This window comes from Equus asinus, chromosome 5 (genome assembly GCF_041296235.1).
Source record: "Equus asinus isolate D_3611 breed Donkey chromosome 5, EquAss-T2T_v2, whole genome shotgun sequence".
NCBI lineage: Eukaryota > Metazoa > Chordata > Mammalia > Perissodactyla > Equidae > Equus > Equus asinus.
Genome location: NC_091794.1, coordinates 113,714,004 through 113,737,145, shown reverse-complemented (window position 1 = coordinate 113,737,145; position 23,142 = coordinate 113,714,004). Strand labels below are relative to the sequence as shown.

At 58.8% G+C, this 23,142-nt stretch overlaps 1 protein-coding gene and 1 long non-coding RNA gene across 2 annotated transcripts; one reads left to right on the top strand and one right to left on the bottom strand.

Moving 5' to 3' along the window:
• Nucleotides 1-748: 748 nt before the first annotated feature.
• LOC123285438 (uncharacterized) lies at nucleotides 749-23,142 on the bottom strand. Its single transcript, XR_011503707.1, has 5 exons — nucleotides 21,469-23,142; nucleotides 20,573-20,734; nucleotides 18,341-19,767; nucleotides 2,867-3,164; nucleotides 749-2,584 (listed from the first exon to the last, which is right to left on the bottom strand). It is a non-coding gene; the product is annotated as an uncharacterized lncRNA (long non-coding RNA).
• Nucleotides 3,155-18,323, top strand: LOC139045384 (uncharacterized). The gene is made up of 3 exons (XM_070511367.1): nucleotides 3,155-3,323; nucleotides 3,552-3,665; nucleotides 7,102-18,323. The coding sequence occupies exon 3, from the start codon at nucleotides 17,169-17,171 to the stop codon at nucleotides 18,225-18,227; it is 1,059 nt and encodes a 352-aa protein (XP_070367468.1). The 5' UTR covers nucleotides 3,155-3,323; nucleotides 3,552-3,665; nucleotides 7,102-17,168; the 3' UTR covers nucleotides 18,228-18,323.

Below are 23,142 nucleotides of genomic sequence, written 5' to 3'. Positions count from 1 at the left end.
GCTTTTAATAAATTTCACTATCTATTTATAATTTGAAAAATACCTCTAGCAAACTAGTGATAAAAGGGAAGTTCACTAATGTGATAAAGCTCACACGCCAAAACCTCATAGCAAACGTGACACTAAGTGGAGAGACTTCCGGTGCATTCTCTTTAAGATCTGGGTCAGGTCGAGAGTGATCTCATATCATGGTACTGCCTCATACAGTGCTGGAGATCATAGCCAACGTGATAAAGAGAAATAAATGAGAGGCATGCCAGTTATAAGAGAAGAGATAAAAATCCTATTGGTTTTTATCTAGAAAAACCAATAGAATTGATGGGCAAATATTAGAATAAGAGTCCAATAAAATTGCTGAATAAAAGACCAACCTACAAAAATCGATAGTATTATCTTGAAGACATTGTGTTGAGTAAAATAAGCCAGTCACAAAAAGACAAATACGGCTGATTCCACTCATATGAGGTCCCTCGAGTCGTCAGATTCAGAGACAGGAAGTGGAATGGAGGGTGGGGTGTTGGAGGAGGGGGATGGGAGTTAGTGTTTAATGGGGACGGAGTTTCTGTTTGGGAGGATGAAGGAGTTCTGGAGATGGGGGGGTGAGGGTTGCACAATAATGTGAAAGTGCTTACTGTCACTGAACTATGTACTTAAAAATGGTTAAAATGGTAAATTTTATGTGTATTTTATCACAATAAAAAAATCAATAGTATTATAAAGAAGCCAGACAGAGAAGGCCACATATTGTATGATTCCATTTATATGAAATATCCAGAATAGGCAAATCCATAGAAACAGACAGTAGATTGGTGGTTGCCAGGGGCTGGGGCGTGGGGAACAGGGGAACTGCTCGTGGGTACTGGCTTGCTTTGGAGTGATGAAGATGTTCTGGAAATAGAGAGAGGCAGTGGTGGCTACACAACCTTGCCACTAACAGCCACCAGAACATACACTTTAAAATGTTAATTTTATATTATGTAAATTTCACCTCAATTTTTAAAAAAAGAAAAAACCAACAATATTGCTCTATACCAGCAATAACCAATTAGAAAAAAAAGAATTCAAAATAGCAAGGAATATGATAAAGTACCTAGGAATTAACATAAGCTGGAATATACACAGCCTCTATGGAGAGAGCTGTAAGCTCAAATACAGGCCACGGATGCTGATCTGAGGCCACGGAGAGTCCATGTTCTTGGATTGACCTCAGTCTTTCCTGATTAACCTGGTAGGTCCACGCAACCCTACTGAAAATTACCGTCAGACTAGATAAACTTACTCTAAAAGTTATGGAAGAAAAAGGCACAAATAACTAAGTAAACCTTAAAAAAAAAAAAAAGGGAAGAGAGGAGCTCACTCTTCCAGGTGTCCGGGCACATGGCAAAGCGGTGGTTACGAAACCAGGGGAGCTGGGCAAGAAGGACACGCGGGCCCAGGAGCGAGAGTCTGGGGACAGACCTGAGGTCGTGTGTGTTTAATACAGGATGACAGTGCCGGGATGGGGGCTGGGGACAGGCTCGTGCTGTGGGCAAAACAGAACGAGTCCCGGATCGCACGTGCGGGTCAGCCATCTTCGAAGAACCGCTGGTGATGCCTGGTGGCCTGGAGGGACGGGGAGGGAGGGCCTAAACCAAACCTCAGACACACAAACTGTCGGCGAGAAGTGGACACATTTGATCACATCAGAATCAGGGTTTCCTGCCCAACGGACACGACAGAACCGAGAGATAATTGACATGTGCAAATCCGTAGGTACTCTGGTCTGGGACATACAAGGGATTTTGCATTTTTACAGGAAGAGGATAGACATCTCACAAACACAGAAGGAAGCAAGCAAAGGCCATGGGTGAGCACGTCCAGAAGAAGAGACCCTGAACTGGAAGGCCTGGCACAGGGGCACGGCCAAGCTCATCAGCAGTTAGAGAAATGCAAGTGAGTCACGAGAAGGGCTCTCTCAGCGTCCACCTGCCCAGTGTGGCGCACTGGTGCACGTGCAGGCCATGGGCCCAGTGTGTACAGGGTTCCAGGGGCCAGCAGGGCAGCCGGGCTGGGGCCATCCCTGCAGAGCTGAGCGTGGGGCTGCGGCCGTGGTGGGCTCCACGCAACGCTAGCAGCCTATCAGCGGCTCCAGGGCTACGCTGACACATCCTGAAATCCGATGCTGAGTGAACAAGGGAAGAAATGGAAGAAAGCCAGCCAGGCGTCACACCCAAAACAACCTGCAGGGAGTGGGGGCGGGCGGGGGCAGGGGCAGGACCTGTGCCCCCACCCAGGTGAGCGGGACAGGGCCCTCTTGTTCCAGAACCCCAAGCCACCTACACCCCTCCAGGCCGCCCTCGGCTGTGGGGGGCCCTGGCCCCGCCGCCTTGCCTGGGTCTGCTCCGTGTCCTCTTCCTCACTCGGCCCTCCACAACCACCCTCAAGAGCGCGGGTCCTGAGGGCCTGCCCCATGCGTGTCCCCGAGGATGGTTCCCAGCGTGGGCCTTGCTGGAAGAGTATCCGCCTCCTTGGACAGAGGGCCTACTGCTGTCCCGTCCACCCGCCTGGCCCAGCCGGGTCACTGCGAGGCGAGCTTCCCACTGTCCTGGAGCAGAGCCTGGGTGTGTTTGGAGAACCAGCCCCTCCTACCCCACCTGCCCAGGCCCCTCGTGTCTGGCCTCTCTCTCGGCCGCACCTCCGGCTGCTGGACAAGAGCCCCTCCCAAGCTCAGCCCTCCAACACCCAGGGCTCTCTATGGCGGCAGGCAGGGTGCCGAGCCTGTGGCCCCTGTGGGGGACAGAGCTGGGCTGTCGGACCATCCTCTGCCGTGGGTGGTGATGCCGCATGGGGGCTGGGTGCCCTCCCACATGGGGTGTGCAGGCCTTACCTGGGTACTATGAGCGACTGTCACGCCTGACCCAGAGCTGGAGGAACTGGAGGTCTTCTTAAAGGAAAACTCTGGTTTGGGGCTGTGCATGTTCCAGCTCGCTGGGTGATGGTCATCGGAGCAGGGCCAGCCCCCATGTGGCGACAGGGCCTACAGGAGCTGCGTGCGGCCTCTGTCACGTCCAGTCACAGGGTCTCGGCCCGAGCCACGGATGAGTGCAGAGCAGCCCAGGGAGTGCTGGAGGCGGTGGCAGGTCGCCGGGGTGGTGCCTGGCTCCGGCAGTTTCTGAAATTTGAAGCTGTTGAAAGAAATGGCAGGACGGGGCATGGGGTCAGAGGCCAGGGGAGGTGGGGGGATGCAGAGTGGGAGCAGTCGCCAGGCGGGCCGGCCCCCAGAGAAGCCGGTCCACCATTCGGGTCCCCGGCTGAGACGCTGCCCTCACTTCCCTGGGGGAGAGGTAAGACCGCCTGACCGGCAGGGCCCTGAGGCCCTGTGAGCACTTTCTTTCTCTGTTTTTTCTTCTTTTTTCCCCCAAGGCAGTTTTCCTCGTTATTATTGAGGTATTTACTTGCAAATGAAAGCCCCTTGGCATTCCTGTGTAGACAGACACTTTACACAACCCTGGTTTTCTCTCAGAGCAGAAGTTAAAAATTATTCAATGCAAAATTCCTGGGCTGTGTTGCAGAGGCCGCTTGTACCAGGCAAAGGTTTCCACCGCATTCCGACCAGCCAGGCCATGATAAGGCAGAGCGGGTGCCCTGAGGAGCCGTGCCGGGACGCCGCCATCCTCGGGAACCAGGTAGGACTGAGGCTCATGGGGAGCGTCCGGAGAGGTTTGTCTCCTGGGGTCCGAGGTTACCTGATCGCTTCTGGACGGAGCTGGCTCCAGAACCCGTGCCCCACCCCCACCAGCGCCCATTCCGAAGCTTTCCCTTCTGTCTCTGAGGTGTCCTGATGCTGCTGGTGGCACTGGGGCATCAGGGACTCTGGAAAGGTCCCAGCTGTGAGCATGGGGCTGTGCCCTGGGTGGCAAGGAGCCCACGGGAGAAGGTGGGGGCCTCTGGAAGTGGATGCCCTTGCTGGACAGTCTTACAGAAAGCGGCCATTTATGCTATTTGTTGGGGGGATGGGTGGGGATTGTGCCCACACACACGTGGGAGTGTTTGAAAACAGATGGGAAAGCTGGGGCTTGAAAATGGGCCAGTGCTGGTCGGCCGGGCTGCCGAGACCCCACAGCACCGTGGCCTGTTGGAAATTCAGCCCCAGTCGTCTCCATGGAAAGGCTGCGAGGTGATGCCAGGGCTCCCCAGGAGAAGTCGGGGTCTTGGACCTCTGTGACGTTTGTGTGTGTTTCTGAACTTCCTGTGGGAAGGGCCTAAACTGTTCACGGGCCTATTTATGACCCAGCCATCCCTGAAGATAACAGCCTGAAACCTGGGGGCCCTGGAGGCAGGGAGCAAGACCCAGATGGCTTGGTTTACGTTTCCTGGACACGACAATGGCCAGACACTCTTGCAAGGAAACCATATTTATCCTGTTTGACAAGACACACGTCTATGTGTGGAATTCAATCCTGCCGAGATTCAGTGCCCAGGGGGCCATGGTAACACAGGCACAGTGAACTGAGATGAGGCCCGAGGCACAGGGTAGCGCCATAGCGACACAGCCTCACGGCCACGCAGCAAAATGAGTGGACGCCATGGAGACCGTGCCTGACCTGGAGGGTGGACAGTGGGCTGGGGGTGCTGGACTGCATGTGGCCCCATACTGGGAAAACCCAGAGAAATGGATGCTGTCCAGCAGAATATCAACTATCAAAAGGGGGGTGGAAATGTGAGGTGGCCTGTTACGTAGAAGAGTCAGGAAAGGTGCTCAGAGACATTTCCTTGAAAATGGAATGAGAACAGATACATTCACAGCCAAGTTCCAGCTGACCTTTCATTACAGGTCATTTCCGTTTTGCTGAAATGACTGCCAGGCCTCAGAGGATGGGGAGTGCACCAACTGAATGTTTAGTTTCATTTTTTATCAAAGTTATACTTGTATGTAGTTTAAGAGTCAGACATTTCTGTGAGGCTTGAACAAATCCAGCCTCTGCCAGACCCTCGACACCAGCCCCACGGGCAACCACTTCCATCTTCCCATGCGACTCCTGTGCCAGCGTCTGCGTGAGAACGTGACTGAATATCAGCTTCTCAGTGTTTCCGTCTCAGGTGCTATCTGTTAAATTCACTCTAAGGAAGATGCCAATTATTTCTTCACTTCTCCCCACTCCCACACACACTTGGGTCCTCCTATATTCCCAACAGAGTTACCTTATATCTCTAGTTAGCTCTGTATTCAGCAATTAGATTTGCATTCACGCCAGGCCTGTGGCATGCCATGGTTACTGTTCCTACCCACAGATGCGCTGTTTTCCCTGGAGTTAATAATTGCCTTTCTTTTTTCGTGCCAGCTGAGTTTTCTCTGAACTCATCACCAGTTCACCCTCAGGCTCCCACCAGTGGCTTACGTTCTAACACAAGGGTATTTCCAAGGAGGTCCCTGCAGGAGCCCCCACCTGCGCAGTCCTGGACCATCCTGCCTGGGTCTGTGGCAGGGCTGGCACCTTGAGAGCTCCCTTGGTCTTCATCCTAAAGATTCCCTTTGCTTCTTCCCTGGGTTGGATTTTCCGGGATCCCATGCCTTCCCCTTTCTCAGTTTACTCCTTGTTTGGTGGAGTAGTCCTTCAGTAGTTTCCTGAGAAAGGGCACATGGCAGGCAGACACGTGGCTTTAAAATGCCTTTAGTCCATGCTCACCAGATGACAGTTTGGTTGGGTATAAAACTCCAGCACAGTCACCATTTTCCCTCCGAGCTGTGAGAACATTGTCCTCGCATCTCCCGGCTTCCAATGCTGCTGTGGGTAAATGCGATGTTATTGTCACTGCTGATCCATGGTGTGAAACCCACTCGGTTTTTCATTTTTTCTTTTTTTGTTGTTGTTGGGAAAGGTTTGCCCTGAGTTACCATCTGTTGCCAACCTTCCTCTTTCTTTTCTCCCCAAAGTCCCAGTACATAGTTGTAGGTCCTTCTGGTTCTCCTATGTGAGCCACCACCACAGCATGGCTACTGACAGACAATACTGACAGGGGACACCAAACCCAGGCCGCCGAAGCCAAGCGTCCAAACTATAACCACCAGGCCACTGGAGCTGCTCCCAGTTGGTTTTCCTGGCTTGAAGTTTTAGGGCTTCTTTTTGTCCTCAGTGTTCTCACAGTTCATGAAAATGGCCTTTCTGTGGCTTCATTTTCATCCCATTGCTAGGTGCCCAGCAGCTCTTTCAATCTGGAAATTCCTGTCTTTCAGTTCCAGAGATTTTCTTGAATTACTAATTTTTTTTTTTTTGAGGAAGATTAGCCCTGAGCTAACATCTGCTGCCAATCCTCCTCTTTTTGCTGAGGAAGACTGGCCCCGAGCTAACATCCATGCCCATCTTCCTCTACTTTGTATGTGGGACGCCTACCACAGCATGGCTTGCCAAGCACCAGGGATCCGAACCGGCGAACCCTGGGCCACCAAAGCAGAACGTGCACACTTAACCACCGCACCACCAGGCCAGCCCCTGAATTACTAATTTTAAATTATCTCCTCCCTGTGTCTTCTCTCTCCCTCTTTCTGTGGTAAACACTGTCAGGATCTCGGGCCTCTCAGACTGGACTCCAAAAACCTTTCCTATTTCCTTTTTTTTTTTGGTCTTTGGCTTTACTTTCAAGGAGACGCTTGAACTCTGACTTCCAGCTCCTTCACTGAGCTTTTCATTTCTGCCGTCATGTTTATTTCCAAGAGCTTGTTTTTGTTCTCTGAATAATTACTTCTGTAGCATTCTGATCTTTTTCTGTGGTCACGATACTTTCTCTCATCTCTTTGAGGATATTAATTTTTTTGGTTTTCTTCTCCTTATACAGACTCTGTCTGGAGAAACACAGTAATCTCTTATATATATACTTCCATATTTCCCTACAGTCACACTTAACTATGTCAAAGTTGAAACTTGAATGTAGCAAAATATTCCACAAGCCAAGTCAGCAGACAAATCATTGATTTGAGAAACTAGTTTAATTCAGGTGACAGATAGCTAAAGTCCATATTGTACTAAGAACTTTTTTTTTTAAAGATTTTATTTTTCCTTTTTCTCCCAAAGCCCCCCACCCCCTGGTACATAGTTGTGTATTTTTCATTGTGGGTCTTTCTAGTTGTGGCATGTGGGATGATACCTCAGCATGGCCAGACGAGCAGTGCCCTGTCCGCAACCAGGATCCGAACCAGCAAAACCCTGGGCCGCCGAAGCAGAGTGCACATACTTAACCACTCAACCACGGGGCCAGCCCCTGTACTAAGAACTCTTATAAGTTGTCAAGAAAGAGACAAACTCTATGGGAAGATGGGAGAGGGCTTTGACTGGGCGAACCAACGAGCAAGTCCACGAGCCATCAGACCTGAGAAGGTTTCGGGTGCACTGGCTGTCAGGGAAGCGAGCACCACAGACACGGGGGCTGCTCTCTGGGACAGGGGCATCTGGAGGTGGGGGCCTCTGGGGAGATACCTCAGGAGTGCGGAGGACTGGGAGGGGACGGAGCTGTTGGCTTGGGGGCAACCCTGCCCGGGAGTTGGTCGTCACCACGAGGGTGGCCTGCCCTGGGCAGCAGGGGCTGTGCGTTGCTGGAAGGGACCTGGGTGGGCACTGGCTTCATGAGGGGTGAGGTGTCACTTGGGACATGTCACACTGGCAAAAATGAAAAAGCAAAAGTGCTGATGGCCACAGGGGCTGATGTGGGGCAGGCGAGCCTTGTGTGCCGAGAGGAATGCGGAGCACTGTGGTCCGGCCACATCAGCTACAGCCAGGAGCATCTGCGAATCCAGCCCCTTGGCATGCTGGGCACCCACGGCGCTGGCATGCTGGGCGTGCGGTGGGCTCCACTGCCACGACAACGCCACAGGCTGGGGCGGGAATGCATGTCTCACCATCCTGGAGGCCGAGCTCCGAGATCATGGTGTCAGCAGCACCGGTTGCCCCCAAGGCCTCTCTCCTTCGCCTGCAGACGGCTGTCCCTCCCTGCAGCCTCCTCCCCTCAGCGTGTCTGCGTCCACATCTCCTCTTCTTACAAGGACACCAGTCAGACTGGGTTTGAGCCCAACCTATCAGCCTGGTTTCACTGAGTCACTCTTTAAAGGCCCAATCTTCAAGGGCCTTCAAGTCATATTCTGAGATTCTGGGGGTCAAAGCTTCAGCGTGAGAATTTAGGGGCGACACAGTTCAGTCATAACAGCATCTGCCTGTGCAGCCTTCCATGGAAGAGACGTGTCCAGGTGACTCAGGGGCATCCCAGACACAGGTGGAAAGTTCATATGACACGTCACTCTTGTAAAACTGCCATAAAATGCACAGTCACACAGTATATCCTCCAGGCCATGTGTGCTCAGGTTCAGGGAGGTGGAGAGCTTGGAACAAGGAAAAGACACAGAGGAAATGACTTGGTGGGTGACCTGGAGATTCAGGAGTGCAGGGTGCTGCCGTGGTGGGGGCCTGGTCTGTCCATGGTGCCCCGGTGGGACCTGGTCTGTCCAGGGTGCCCCAGTGGGGGCCTGGGCCTCCTGTCTTTGGCCTCCTGGGCCCCGTGTCTTTGGTTCCCAAGTGGGGTCACTGTGAGGGTGATGCTCCCAGGTGGACAGTGTCGTCTGAGCCGCTGCAGGGGAGGCCCTGCGAGAGGCTGGGAGCTTGGCAGGGCGTGGTGCCTTCCCCATCAGCCCTGGGCCTCTGCAGCTCCGCTCCTGGAGGAGGAGCAGGTCGTGCACAGGCACCAGGACAACGCTCCTCAGCCCTCGAATGTGAATGTGTCACCTCCTCCTCTGTGTGACTAACCCTGGATGGCTTTTTAACTCTTTCTGAAGAAATCTGCCTCCTGAGCCTCCCAGGGGGACATGACCCTCCCCTATAACCTGCCAGCTGTGCTGGACCAGCAGCAGGAACTCTGGGGACCACCGTCTGACTGCCCACAGGCTGGGTCTGGGCTTCCCAGGTCTGTGTGGACGAGGCAGTTTTCTGGAGTTTCACCCAGTGGGTCATTGTCTGGGGAGGGGAAATGTCCTGAACATGGATTCTGTGTTTGTTTTCCTGGAAAAGAATGATTTGATTAATTTGCTGTGAGTTCATGCGTGTGGTCAGTGGTCAGGAAGACGCCAAGGTTTGCTCTCCCTCCGAAGACACGGAGGCCCATGTAAACAGCACAATGAAACATCACCACCATCACCACCACGCCACGGCCCCTTGCAGGGTCCCGGTGCCCATCCCCTCCCTCCACCAGCACGCTCACTGGCTCCCCACATGGCCACTCTCAGCCCTTCTCCCCGCCTCCCCCCACCACATTGCTTCTCACCAATAACATCCCACAGGGGCTGCTCCTGCCTCATAGGATACCACTGTGTGGTCCCCTGGCAGGCAAGGTGGCCTCAAGGGAGGGAAGGTCTCCCATGTGCCCCACCCAGGCAGCAGACCCTGGGCACAGCCTGCACCTCAAGAGCTCTCATTATTCACGGGGCATCTCAGGACTTCCCCCTGACCTGCAGCTGCACCTGTAGGACCCCCTTGGGTCCCCTGGGATGGGCACCAGTTCTTTCCAGCATCCTGCTGAACAGGTTCCCAGAGCACCCTCAGAAGGCATCGTCAGGGCCCATGTTTCCACAGAGCCCGCCCCTGCAGAAACGGCATTCAGAGGCCAGGAGCCAGGTCTGTGGCCCACACTGACCTTGGCTGGGACCCCACACTCATCTCACTGGATGTCCCATTTGTGAGGCAGCACGGCTGCTTCCTGAGGATGGGGTGGTGAGGAGGGTATAGAGGGCTGCCTGACCCTTCCTGAGCCATGACCTCACTCCTCCCCAACCATGTATGGGATCCTCAGGGGCTGCTCCAACCTGGGCCCAGACCATCCACACTTGTGGCTTCAACAAGTTTTAACCTCCATGGTACTGGATGGCACTGAGGCCTCTGTGTCTAGGAGACCCCCACCTTGTGATCCCACCTCCCAGGGCAGGTGTCCCGCCTGCAGCCTCTGACTATCCCCCAGGGCTCTTAGAAAACCAGGTCCCAAGGCCACTGTCCGTGGCTCCAACTGCCCTGCTGACCAGGCCCGAGGCTTCCCAGGATCATTTGGTGGCCATGTCCGTTGGGCCTGCAGGAGACCAGTGCCCCCATACCCCCGACCCTTTCCTGGATGGGGACTGGAGGGTCTTGCCACCTCCTCCCCAGGAATGTGTCTCAGAGGGTCTGGCATGGGACGGTTCCAGGCCATGGTGGGCTGGTAAATGCTTAACAGCTGGCCCTCGGGTGGGGCCTGACCATCATTTGCCCATTTCCATGGTGTTAACACCCACTGTGGCGGTCAAGCTGCCAGGTGCGGCCGTGAGCCCTGAGCTGGGAAGAGATGTGAATCATCCAGCACCGCTGGGCGAGGGGCCCGGAGCTCACGGTTCCTCCCATGTGGGCCTGAGTGGAACATGAACTGCGGCAGCACAGGTGCCCCACTCAGAAAGCAGAGGTCTTGGGGCCCTGGCACCGTGGTCCGCGGCCCCAGCGGGGCTGGTGCTGCCTAGGCCTGGGCTGAGGGGCCCACCACAGGCCCTGCTGAGCTCGGGCAGAATTGACAGAATTGACGGGGCACGTGGGAGCGTGCAGAGGCAACTGAGGGAGGGCATCCTCATCGGCAGCCTCGTGTCCACACGCGCCCTCTGAGGCCAAAAGGAGCCATTTGTTCCCCAGCTGTCCGTGTGCCCTGGGGCGGTCGGGGGAGGGCTGCTAGGAGGTGGCCCTGGAGGGAGGATGGGAGTGATTGGGGCACAGTGAGTGGAGGACCCTTGCCCTGGGGAGGGGCCTGTGGGGCCACACCAGGTGGGCGGGCTGGGCCAGCTGGGATGGTCAGCCCTCAAGCCTCAGGATAAAGACTGAGTGCGGGCAGCTCTGGTGTGTGTCCTGAGGGCAGCGAAGGCCTCACTGTGGGCGCAGAAGGTCCTGTGGGTGCTGGGAGGGGCTTTACCCCAGAAGCTCTGATCACCCCCACCCCCACCACCCACCCCCTGCAAAAGGAGCCCAGAGCAGGGGGTGGGGGCCTCAGCTCTCTGGGTACAGCGGGTGTTCCCACCAGAACAGCAGCCCCAGGGGCACAGGGTGGAGGCTGAAGGCTTGCTGGGCAGACACCCCAAAACCTGCCCACCAGGTAGAATCCCAGCGCAGAACTGAAAACTTCTCTGACGTGAGCAGATGTGCCTTCTGCTGCTGGTTGGAGGCAGGTGTGGGGGGCTCTGGTCCCCTGGGGCCCACAGGAGGGTGGATCCTTTTTCGGGTGGGACTCGTGCAGTCTCGCCTTCATTGTCCAGGTTAATTCAAGCGCAGGTGCAGATCCGCAAACAAAGGCGCGGTCCCCAGGCCGGCTTAACCCTTCCGGGCTGCTCGGGAGCCTGGGGCGCAGGCTGGTGGGGGCAGGAGGCCCGGAGGCCTTCCCTGGCCAGGCTGTCAGTGGGCCCTGGGCACTCAGCCTCACTTGGCACCTTTGTGGGGACGCTGGACCGCACCCTGCTGGCCGGCGGGGTGGCATCGAGACTAGGACTGTGCGCACCTGGGCCTGAGTCCGCACACCTGTCCACGCCCCACCCTTGGTTTTCCACCCAACAGGGCGCGGGGCGATTTGGGGGGCCTCAGGACCATGCTGGCCCGGAGGGCGGGGAGTGTTGGGATGGCGCGGGGCAAGAGCCGATGGGGGAAACCCGAGCCCCGCCAGGTGCAGAGGAGACAAAGGCAGAGGGCAGCTGGGGGGCGGAGGCTCCAGTCTGGGTCTGCATGCAGCACGCAGGACAAGGGAGGAAGGGGAGAAGGGGAGACCGGGAGGCGGCCTTCCGATGCGGGTCAGGCCAGTGATAAGCAGTGTCCGTCAGAGGGCCGAAGTTCTGCCTGTCCCCCTGCCGACCTCCATGCCCCACAGGCCATGCCCCTGTGGACTGAAGCAGAGCCTGGAGCAAGGCGCGCAGAGGCGGCTCCTTGGGGTCCATCTTCTCGTCCCTTCACCAAATCAGTCCTCGGAGAGGGCTTCCTGGAGAGTGCAGCCGCTTGCTGGGGTGGCATCCTGACCCCCTTCCCCAGGCCCATCTTGGGTCCTGGGCACCCTGCTATCTCCAGTGTCCAGTGCTGTGGGTCCTTCAGGGGCCTTAGCCACCTGCAGTGTCGCAGGTGCACTGGGACCCCCTGAGCCTCAGTGCTGGAGCATCCCCTGGGGGGTCTGGGGACACAAAGAGGAAGGGGCTTCTTGGAGAGAGGACTCCAACTCCTACCTGGCCCACCTCAGGGGCGGTACAGCCTCTGGGCCTGGGTTCAAATCTCTGTGCCTTTGGGGAAGGGCTCAGGGCCTCCCCGGTCACAGGAGCCAATAGAGGCAAGGGCAGCGGGGGTCTCCTGAGGCTCCAGGGGATGTCCCCTGGGATGGCGAAGGCCTCATTGCCTCTCAGGCACCCCAGAGGGTCTGGGGCCTGGACCACCTGCACTGGCCTTCTTCTGGGGTCCCTCCCCCAGTCCCCTCCCTTGTGGCTCTGCCTGCCTTCCTCTTCTGGGCTTCACACGCTTGTGTGTGCATGCACACACTCAGTCACATGTGTGCTCAGTCACGTGCGAACACACAGGTATGCACCTGCAGTGCAGTGAGGGGACAGCACTGCCAAGGGCTCTCTGCCCCCATCCTGGGTGCTCCACTCCCACATCTCAGTCAGTCCTCCCATGCGTGGGGCCCTGGGAGGGGGCAAGGCAGCCCCACCTCAGCCTCGAAGAGAAAAGGCTCCAGATCCTTGACTCTGCTTTCTTGGGTCTCCTCAGGGCCTGTGCCAATCTTGCTCTGGGCTGCACCTGGACCAGGCTGTTCTCTCCCACTCAGGCTCCACCAGGCTGGAAGCCACCAGCTCCTCCTGCCTTCCACCTACTCCAGGAACAGGGCATGACGCTTCCTCTCCCCCATTCCCAGGTGATTCCTTCAGGAAGCCCTCTCTGACTACTCCCTGAGCTCCCATCACACTGGATATTCAGCACCGTGTTCGCTCCCACAGGTGGAGAGAAGTGGCTGAGTAGAGGAGTCAGAGAGAGAAGGGAGAGAGGAGAAGGGGCTGCCAGACAGCCCTGCGGGTTTGCAGAGCAGGAAGCTGCACCAGCCAGGCCATGGAGGGCCCTCAGAGCCGAGCCAGTTCCCTCCCCGCCCATGGTCACTGGAATGCAGTGAATTCTCCAGAAAGCTGAGCTTAAACCTGTGCGATTTAAAGGGAGCATCCTCTGTCCCAAGGTTGTATCCTCCCCACTTGTTGGCGTTAAAACGTTTGCTTTGTAAAATGATGGCTAGTAGATGGCAGCATTTTTGAATGACTTTTTTGTCAAATAAATGCATGCTAGTCCTCACAGTCCAGGACAGTGTGGCCAGGTCTGCATTTTTGAGGGGAGGAGCAGAACAGTGGCTGAAAGCCCTGTTCCTGTGCCACCTAGAGGGGGAGGGGCAGCCTGGCTGGGGCCTGGGGTCAGGTAGCCTGCTGACTGCCGACTGCCCCGCTGGTCTGAGGCGTCTGGGGCTTTGGGTCAGCACTGTTCCCAGTGTGGGCCATCCTCGGGGAGGGTGGTCAGGGGGAGGTTGCCAGATGCCTGAGGGCTGGCTCTGGCTTCCTCGTCTCTGGGTCCTGGAGATTGGCAGGGTGCCATGTGTGGTGGCTGCTGACGCAAGGTCCAGGGCAGCCTGCGGGCAGCACACAGGGGAGAACCAGGGGTCTAAGATGGCAGGAATTGAAAACTAGGGCTTAGAAGCTTTGTGTTTAGGTACAGATGTGCTTCGTTCCTATTCACCAACTCGTGTGACAGGCACAGGCCTCTGGCCAAAGTGGAGGCAGGATTCATGGCAGCCACAGCTCATGGCCTTTCCCGCTGCTGCCAGCCCTTGCGGCTGCTGTCTGCTTCCGGCTTCCCACCCTTAACTTGGATTTGTTTTGGAAAAGACAGAAGGCAGAGGAAGGGGGAATGGTGTCCCTCACCATCGGTCCCTCGAGGAGGTGGTACGGATGGGGAAACTGAGGCTCAGTGAGGAGGGTCTGGGCAGGACGTGGGGGCTCCACTCCTCTGGCCTGGAGTTCCTCTGGCTTCAGGGCTCTGGGTCCTGCCTACAAACTCCTCTGCCCTCCCGGTTCAAAGGGCGGCTCCAGCGAATGTCTGCCTTTCAGGTGGTGCCCTGGTCGCTCCAGGCCCCTGGGGGACAGGATGGGCAAGAGGAAGTGACATGTGTTCTCGCTATGAATCCTGAGCTGTGAGAGGTGTCCGCGCTCTTCCAGCATCGTCACCTGAATTTTGATTTTGCTCTCGGCGTCATTCCTGAAACGTCCCGTTCACTTGGTGCTTTTCCTCTTTGTGAGTTTTCGTTCGCCTTTGTGCTTGGAGAAAGCCTTCTCATCTCGAGGGTGCAAAACACGCTTTACTTTTCTAGAACGTTGTCCCTTTTCTTCTCTGTCACACCGAGGTCTTTGCGTCCTGGTTTGTGGAGGCGGGAGGTGTGGATGCAGCTCCACTTGGTTCTTTTTCTCACCCGCATTGCTGACCAGCTCTCTTTTCTCTCCTGTGAACTCCCGCATTGGTGAGGCTGTTCCTGGTCTCTGCGGGCCCACTTGTCTGTCTGTCCTGCCCTGGCGTCGGTGCATCGCTCTCGACCTAAGGGACACTGTGAGGGCAGATGTCCCCGATCCACTCTGCCCTTCCAGGTCTGTCTCAGCTGGTTTCGCCGGTGTTCCTTTCCTGGTGGCTGTTGGACTAGGCCTGCCTGGTTCCTAACATGCTGGTGGAGCTGGGATGGGGATTGCGCTGAAAGACTTGGGGTGAACAGGTGTCTTGACAATGTGGGCCCACCCCCACCCCCGCCACCCCGGCATGAGCTGACCTTAGGGTCTGAGCTGGACACTGACTGTCAGCTCTCCCCCGGCAGCCTCCTGGCTGCTCTGGCCCATCAGACCCTCCTCTAGAGGGTCTCTCGTGGCGTCTCCTGACCACCCCATCTCAGAGCCCCAGGCAGCATGCCCCCAGCCCTACTGTCAGCTCCCGCTGAGGGCACTCCTGACTCTGCTGTGGCCACTGCCCCTGCTGGCCCCAGCAGACCTCATGCCCAAGGCCCAGGGTCTGAGCTGCTCTCCCTTGGGGGCCCCTGAGGAAAAGAACTCGGAGGCTGGTACAGGCAGACCCCCTCTGCCCTGCATCTCTGATGGGCTGGGGGAAGGCCACGTCCCCAAACACCACACTGCCCATTTCCCCTTCGCTGTTACCCGTGTTGTCACCCCCCACACCGGAGGAGGAGAGGGAGTCCCAGGGACAGGGAGTGTGCACGTGTGTGCACACCTGCATTACCCGCATGTGTCTACCTGCCCGCATGCACCTGCCTGGGTTTACACACTCGTGCTGCATGCCATGTGGGAGCCTCAGCCCCACGCAGTGCCCCACCAGCCCTGACCTCCGTCCACACAGAGCCTACCAGGATCTGAGACCCCAGTGAGCCCTCGCAGGTGCTCCATGGTCCGTGCACAGGGTGGGGGGCGTGCGAGCATTCACTACTCGCGCCTGCCACAAAAAGACCCCCAGGGGCCTGAGCAGAGCAGGCCGGACCCGGACATGGGAAAGAGGCCACTTCCCCAGAGGGGTCTGGGGCAGCAGCTGGGGTGAGAGCCTGTCCCCTCAGAGGGCAGGACAGATGACGGGGACCCCAATGGGATGGAGGGGACCCCTTCCATGGAGGGGTGATGACAGGGGTGCAGGCCACGCTGGAGGGGCACTGTGCTTGGTGGGGGGACACACTGCAGCCTCCTCCCTCCTGCCGGAACTCAAACCTCATGGGTGCCAGACCTCCTGAGAGGGAGGACCCCCATGTGGCCTTGAGGAGGGAGGAGCCCCATGGCGTGAGGAGGTCAGACCCCCATATGACCACGAGGAAGGAACACCCCCATGTGACTGTGAGGAGGGAGGACCCCCGTGTGACCCTAGGGTGAGATTGAGGGGAGAGGCCCTGGGCAGCACGGCCGTGTGGGGCAGAGCTGGGGTGGTGGTGATGTCCTGAGTGAGGCCTGGGCCGGTGAGTCCAGGGTCCCCCTCTTGACCGGGACACAGGGACCCTCCCAGGCAGGGGTTGGGCCCAGGCCTGCAGGTTCACTGGGGGACGACCCCTCTTAACAAGATGGATGTGCCGCTCCCAGGACGCCTCAGGGGCTCACCCTGAGAGTGATCTGCTCCCGGGGAGCTTTCCAGGACGCAAACCAGTCATGGGTGTGGACGCGTGAAGCAGTGAAATGGGTAGCTGTCCCTGTATCGTGTCCAGAACCCCCTTCACGGGCAGGTCTGGTCCGCAGCCGCCCCGGCCCCTGAGGGCAGAAAAGTGGGGTACCCTCCAATGCGCCCCATCTACACAGCAGCCTCCGCCTCACCCTGAGGCCCCGGGTCTGCTTGATGCGGTTGCTGTGGGCGCCCTTGGGACGAGGTGTGGAAAACCCCAGGTCAACTTTTTCCTTGAAAGACCAAAAGCCCAGATGGAACTCATTGGCTGAAACTGGAACACTGTCCTGGAGCCGGGCCACATCCTGCTGTGCTCAGCCGGCCACAGTGGGCGCTCTGGACTCTGGGCGCAGCTGCCTGCCTGCCTTCTGTTGTTATTTATTATTTTGTCAGCACTTGTTGCCCCACGTGGTATGACAATCTGAAGTCAGCCATGCACTCACCACAGTGTCCACCCTGCCTGGCAGCCTCCCCTGTGGACCACTCGGAAGCTGTTTGAATCGATTTTCGTTCATCCAGTCACCAGCTTTCATAGCTGTCCCTACTTGTACAGCATTTCACTTTGCTAGGACAGTTCCGGGAGCCAGCGCTGCCACACTGTGGAAGCCCTGCCCCGCTGGCTTTGCTCCCTGCAGCCCTGTCACCCCTGACGATGGTTAGTTTAGCATCCAGCCCGCACCCCACCCAGACAGGAGCCCAGGCGGAATGCCTAGTCGCCATAGCACCCAGCTCCAGGGGAGGCAGCACCCCTTGGGCCAGGACCCCATCCATAGATGCCAGTAAATGATCAAATGGGCAGGGGGGTTTCAAGAGGCTCCCACATCCCGGGGACCCCGGCCCAGCCCCCACCCAACTCTGGGGGCACCACAGTGCTGGCAGAAATGGGGCAGGGCCACAGGACCCAAGAAGCTGCTGGTTTGGGTGTGAAGGCCTGCACACCCCCATGTGATGCAGTGGTCCCCGGGGCGCTGCCTGGGTCATGTCCCAACCCACAGTCAGACCAGAAGCCTGCAGTACAGAGCAGGAGAGGAGGCCCCACCCATGACACAGTGTAGGCTCCAGGGAGGGCCTGTGCTGCCCCGAGACTTGCCCAGACCCAGGGTGGGGGCAGGGTCTGCTTCCAGTGAGGACTGGAGAGCTGCCCAGCCCACCTGCTCCATCTGGTGGGTGGGACATCGCCCATCCCCATCATCAAAGCAGCCCGGGCCTCTCCCTCTGACTGTCCCCACGCCCTCTCCTCGAAGGCCCCCAAGTGTCCCGGACTCCAGCTCCAGAGCTGAGCACGAGCACGAGCACATCCTCCTCCCCAGCACCCCCATCTGTGCATGCCCGCCGCCACCTCCATGCCCCTTCCAAGCATTCCTGCCTCCCAAACAGCTCTCAGCGCACCCACCCCTTGCTCGCTGCCCTGGGCCAAGTGCCCACCCCGTCCTGACAGGCCTTCCCACCTCCTCTCGCCACACCCACAAGTGTCCCTCCACTGGGCCCTCGCATCCCAGCCCCCGAACGTCTGCAAGGCCTGGCCTCCTGGGCTGCGTCCCCCGCTCCCGTCTGTTCTGTTCCTCCCTGCACAGCCTCGGCCTTGGGAGCACAGGCCCCCAGCAGCCCCTCAGGTGGGATGCGGTGGGACACTGTGCAGTTTGTGGACCCCTCCCCTCCCTTCATGTCGGGCTTGCTTCTGGTCCCCAGAGCCCGGACGGTGCCCGCTCTCCCCCTCCACCACTGCAGCTCCCACGGCTGCCCGTGGCTGCAGGAAACATCCAGCCGGTGGCCTCCACTCAAACCGTGGTCAGACCTGAGCCATCCCTGGGGGTGGACACTGTGCTCGTGGCCAAGGGGAGCCCCACTCTCCCACAGTGTCCATCTTCATCTCCACTGTACCAGCCCCCTCGGTACCCAAGCACACTGCCCCCATCTTTAAACAAAGTCCTCCTTGACCTCAGTGACCCCTCCAGCCTCCAGAATCCAGTCTGGCTCCTCCCTCCTGCTGCTTACCCTACGCTCTAGTCAAGGTCACAGTGACCTCTATGCTCCAGCCCTCCTGCTGGCCTGGCCTGGGCATCCGGCTCGCCCTCAGTGCTGCCCTCAGATGCTGCCAGGACCCCTCTGGCTCCCCCTACCTCTGCATCCGAGCCATCTCCACCTCCTCCTCCTCCTCCCGCTAACGTTGCAGGCCCAGGCGGCTCCCAGGGCTCTTCCTTCCTCAGCTGCTACATCCCCAGACACCAGGCCCCCAGTGATGCTAAAATCCTGGGACGGAGTTCCTGCACATCTTGGAACAGGTAGCGGTACCTGGTCAGGCCAGATCCAGACCTAGCCCAGCCACGGGAGTTGTGACAGCAATGGCCCTCTGGCCCCTTGACCCCCAGCCCCCCAGGCCCATAGCCCCCCACCCTGGCCACAGTTCTAAGCAGAGTCGCATCTACCAGGGAGGGAGGTGCGACAGTGTCTTGATCCTCCTCATCAGACATCTCAGCCTCTTTTAAAATATCACCTCACAGGTTCTTTCCCAACTCTGTTCTTGTGTTTGGGGGACCCAGCTCTGCTGTCGCCCTCCACACGTGCCTAGCGAGGGTTATGGGCACGCTGGGTCGAGGGCCGTAGACTGTCTTCCCCAATTAGCCCTGACGCCTGTGGATCCCGTGGGAGTCAGTCCCCTGGTCACTGACAGCCTGACTTGACTTGGGTCAAGTTGGGTGGGCCTACAGATGCCCCTGGATTCCAGACTCTCGGATCCAGCTTCCTCCCCGAGCCCCAGCGGAAGCATCTGGCCAGCACATCACATTCACTTTCCCAAAGCTACACATACCACACACACACCACACACAGCCCTGCCAGCCTCAGCCTTCTACACACCTTGACCCTCCCCTCCTCCGGCCTGCACCGCGTCATCCCCCCAACTCCTGGCCCAGTCCATGGGGAGAAGTGGCCGGTCTAATGCAAACCCCTTGCTCTCAGGGTGCCCTTGGCCCCCGACCTCAGCCCTCGCTGGCTTCTCGTTCCCTCCTGGCTTGGCACTCCACTGCTCAGGATGGGCGTCAGGGCCTAGACTGTATCTGACCCAAACGGAGCATCAGCAGCACGGGGTGGGGGCAGACCAGACTCCGTGGGGAGCGTGGCGTCCATTGATAGGGAGTGTCAGGCTGGCGAGTCTGCAGAGACAGAGGCACATTCAGGGTTCCTGAGGCTGGGGGCTGCCTAGTGAGTTTTCCTTCAGGGTGATGATAATGTTCTGGAACTAGATACAGGTGATGGTAGCACAATATTGTGAATGCACTGAATTATTCACTTTAAAATGGTTAAGTTTATGTTATGTGAATTTCACCTCAGTTAAAAAAAACTACCTCAAAGCCCCCAGTCCCGTCAGGCCAGGATCCAGGTTCCGCGTGGGCCGCTGGGCCCCTCGGTGCCTCCCCGAGTCCCCTCTGGCCCTCACCCCCTGCAGCTGCCCCCGCCATCTCCGTGTTGGGCTGTCTGGGTGAGCCCCAGCTCCGGAAGACCGCCTTTGCCCTTGGAAGCCGGGAAGCCAGTCTTCCCTTGTGTGCATCTGAAAAACAAAACCGCTCAGTGCCGGTGGGCAGCCCAGGGCACAATTAGACTCAGCGAGTGGAAAGGGGGCTAATCCTCGAGCCGCGTCCCCCGGAGGCCCAGGCGTAGAGGTGAGTTTCCTGCCCTGGAGACCAATTACCAGGTGGAGGAGACAAGCTGGCCCAGCGGTCTCGTTAACCTGCTGCCAAGGGAGGGCCCAGCAAAGAGGCTGGTCCAGGGCGATCGGCCGGCCCGCAGGCCTGCAGGTGCAGGAGCCTGGCTGGCCCGGCCCCCAGGAACTCCTGCCCTCCCCAGGGTCTGGGGCACTGGCTGCAGGGCCCCTCTGCCGTGGCAACAGCCCAGCTGATGCCTGCATCCCGGTGCCCTGATTGCATCAGACAGGCGGCCCGGGAGGGCTCCTGCAGCACCTGAGGCCCAGGGCGTGCCCCACCCCCAGCCCCTCGGGCCCCAGCACCAGGCCAGAGCTGCCTGGGGGGGTTTCCACTGCCTTGTGGGCTGGGCTCCGCCCCTCAGCATCGCCCCATCCGCCCCTCCTCCCCTGCTGCTCCAGACCTGGTAGATGTGGCGTTTCCGGATGGTTCTACCTCCACCCCTGTAAGGAAGACTGGGTCGGGGGCAAGGCCCAACCAGAGGCTGGTTTAGAACAATTTCCCAAATAGGCCACTGATCCCCCAGATGCCTCTCAATGTTGCTGTGGCCAGAGCCAGGGTCCACAGCTATCCAGAGCCCCTGCCCACCCTCCACGGAAGCAGGAGGGGCCCACGGCCTCTGCCCCCTCGCTCCCCAAGGCCCTGAGCTGGCACCTTCCAGGATCCAAGGAGCTGCCTCTCTGTCCCCCTTGAGGCAGAAAACCCAGGGCCATGATGCCCTTGCTCCCACTTGGCTGCAGATGGGCGTCCATGGGCAGAGGTGCTGTGGCTCCAGGACCCTCCTCCAGTTCGGGGCAGCTGCTCCCCAAAGGGTGCCTAGAATATTAGGAGTGGTCTTGTCCATGGGGCCACCCAGGAGCAGGAGGGGGCATCCCCGGTGGGACCCCCACGGAAGGGATGGAGGAGAGCCTGCACCACCCAGAGTGACCTCCTCCCCTCCCTCCTCTGACCAGGATTTCCCAAGCTCTCACTTCCTGCCGGTACTGGGGACACTGCGGGCTTCTGGGGCCTGTAGCCTGCTGGGGGTGGGGCCCTGAGTCTCAGTGGTTAACCAGGGAGAGAGGCAGGGGAACTTCCAGAAGAGGGGCAGCGTGTCCAGTGGCCAGGGAAGCCCTTGGCAGGCTGGGGGTGAGGGTCAGACAGGGCAGATGAATCCATGTGGCCTGCGCCCTCTTCTGCAGGCCCCGGGAGCTATCGAGGGCGTTGGGCAGGATGCAGGGCTGCTTCAAGTCCTGTCTGGACCCCGAGACCCACCAGCAGGCAGCTGGCCACGCTCACTGCCCCTGTGCTGTGCCCGGGCTGCCACCATCCCCACGTCACCCTGAGGCTCAGGGGGATCATGGCTGCAGGCAGGCCCTCTTCACCTATGACTGCCACTGAGGCTGGAGAGGGCGTGTCAAGGGTCAGAGGGGAGAGTCCGCTAGGCAGCACGGCCACTGAGCCAGATGAGGATGAGGGTGCAGGGTCCAGGGACGAGGAGGCCGCAGACAACCTTGGGGGCACAGCTGGGGAGACCCACCTGCCCTAAGCACCCCCGGCCTAGCACCTACCCCATTGGGCAGCGAGGTTGGGAGGGAGGAGGACACTCCTCGGAGCCCCCCACTGGCCCAGCACTGTCTGGGGGCTGGTGGGCAAGTCCCTTGTCCTGGGAAGGCCCCTCTTCGTCAGTCAGTCCGTCAGTCAGTCATCAGTCCAGCCTGGTTCTGGCTCTAGTCTGGGCTCTGGAGCCCCCACCCTCTCCCTAATCTGAGAATTTTCATTCAAATTAGATGCTAATGCGGCCACAGCTGCCAATTTGGAATGCAAATCTGAACCACCTGCAAAACCCCACGCTGCTGCTTGGCCCATCCCTTCCGGGGTCAGAGGCAGGTCGCACGGGCGAGAGTCGGGGTGGGGGGTTCTGCCCAGGCTTCCCCAGGAGGCAGAGTCACCCCTGTTGGTGCTTCGACTAGAGCATTGGCGCCAGGAGGTGTCAAGCATTGGCGCGTACCAAGGGCCCTTCCTGTGCCCGGACTGACTCGCCCACTTGGTCCGGGGCCCCCTGCTCCTGCTCCAGGGCAGCCGCAGCTGGGGCAAGGGCGGGGGCGCAGGGTCAGCTCTGACCGGCGCTGGTTAAAGTCGACCTGGGCAGGTTTGCTGCCACTTCACCTCTGCTGAGCAAACGCCACCCTCACAGCTTCTCTGGTGCTGGGGCCAACAGGGATGGCACCAACCCAACCTGCTGATCCCGCCTTGTCCTCCTGCAGCCATGGGCCAGGGGCTGCCTGCGGGTCATCTTCCTGTCCCATCAGTCCTCTGCACCCCTGAGATGCACCTCGAGAGCCGGAGGAGAGAGCTGCATGCTGGAGCTCAGGCTCCAGCATCATTCCCTCACTTGTTCATTCAGCAAACGCCCACAGTGCCCTCTGTGTGTGCCACGCCTCAGCTCCTGATTAGCCCCAAACAACACACAGACCCCAGCCTGGTGGCAGGACCCACATCAGACTGTGCACATGACTGACAAATGAGTCACGGGTACAGGAGGACCCGGCGTGCAGGTGGATCGTGGGCCGGGCTGAGTCAGCAGGGTGTCTGGCCTCACTGAGAGGTCACAGGTGAGCCAGATGCCAGGGGCTAAGGGGCCAGGGACCCCTGTGCAGAGGCCGGGAGGCGGTGCAAGGGAACAGGCACAGGGACGTGGGCCAGACCATGGCCAGCTCTGAGTGGGGCCGCTGGCAGAGTGCCTGGAGCCAGATGATGTGCCTGGACCGTGGGCATCTGTGAGCTGCTGGTGGAGTAGCCTGTGAGGGCAGATGCCAGGGCCAGTTGGGGTCACGGCACTGACCCAGGAGACACAGCAGTGGGCAGAACGTGCAGTGCCATGGGCCGGGAGGACCCTTGGGTCTGGTGCACTTTGACAGCACAGCCAGCTGACCTGGGGGTGGGGGCCGGGGAGGAAGAAAGTCCGGGGGATGGCGGGTACTGGAGGGATGGAGGGCTCCAGTGGACACAGGGTAGGGGCCGAGGAACAGGTCCAGGAATGGCGGCGTTCAATTTCAGACGTGAGGGGTTTGCAGTGTCTATTGGACTCAGTATAGGGGTGGGGAGGCTGTGAGAAGTTCTTGGGGAGCCTTGGCACGCAGAGGGTGTTCCAGTCTGGGGACCAGAAAGAGTGTGAGGGGCAGAGACCACAGACAGACCCGGGGGCCTGCCAGGTTCAGGGGTCAGGAGAAAGGAGGAGCCCG

Coding starts and splice junctions, on each gene's coding strand:
- LOC139045384 (XM_070511367.1), top strand. CDS start 17,169: ATGCAGTGGTCCCCGGGGCGCTGCCTGGGTCATGTCCCAACCCACAGT.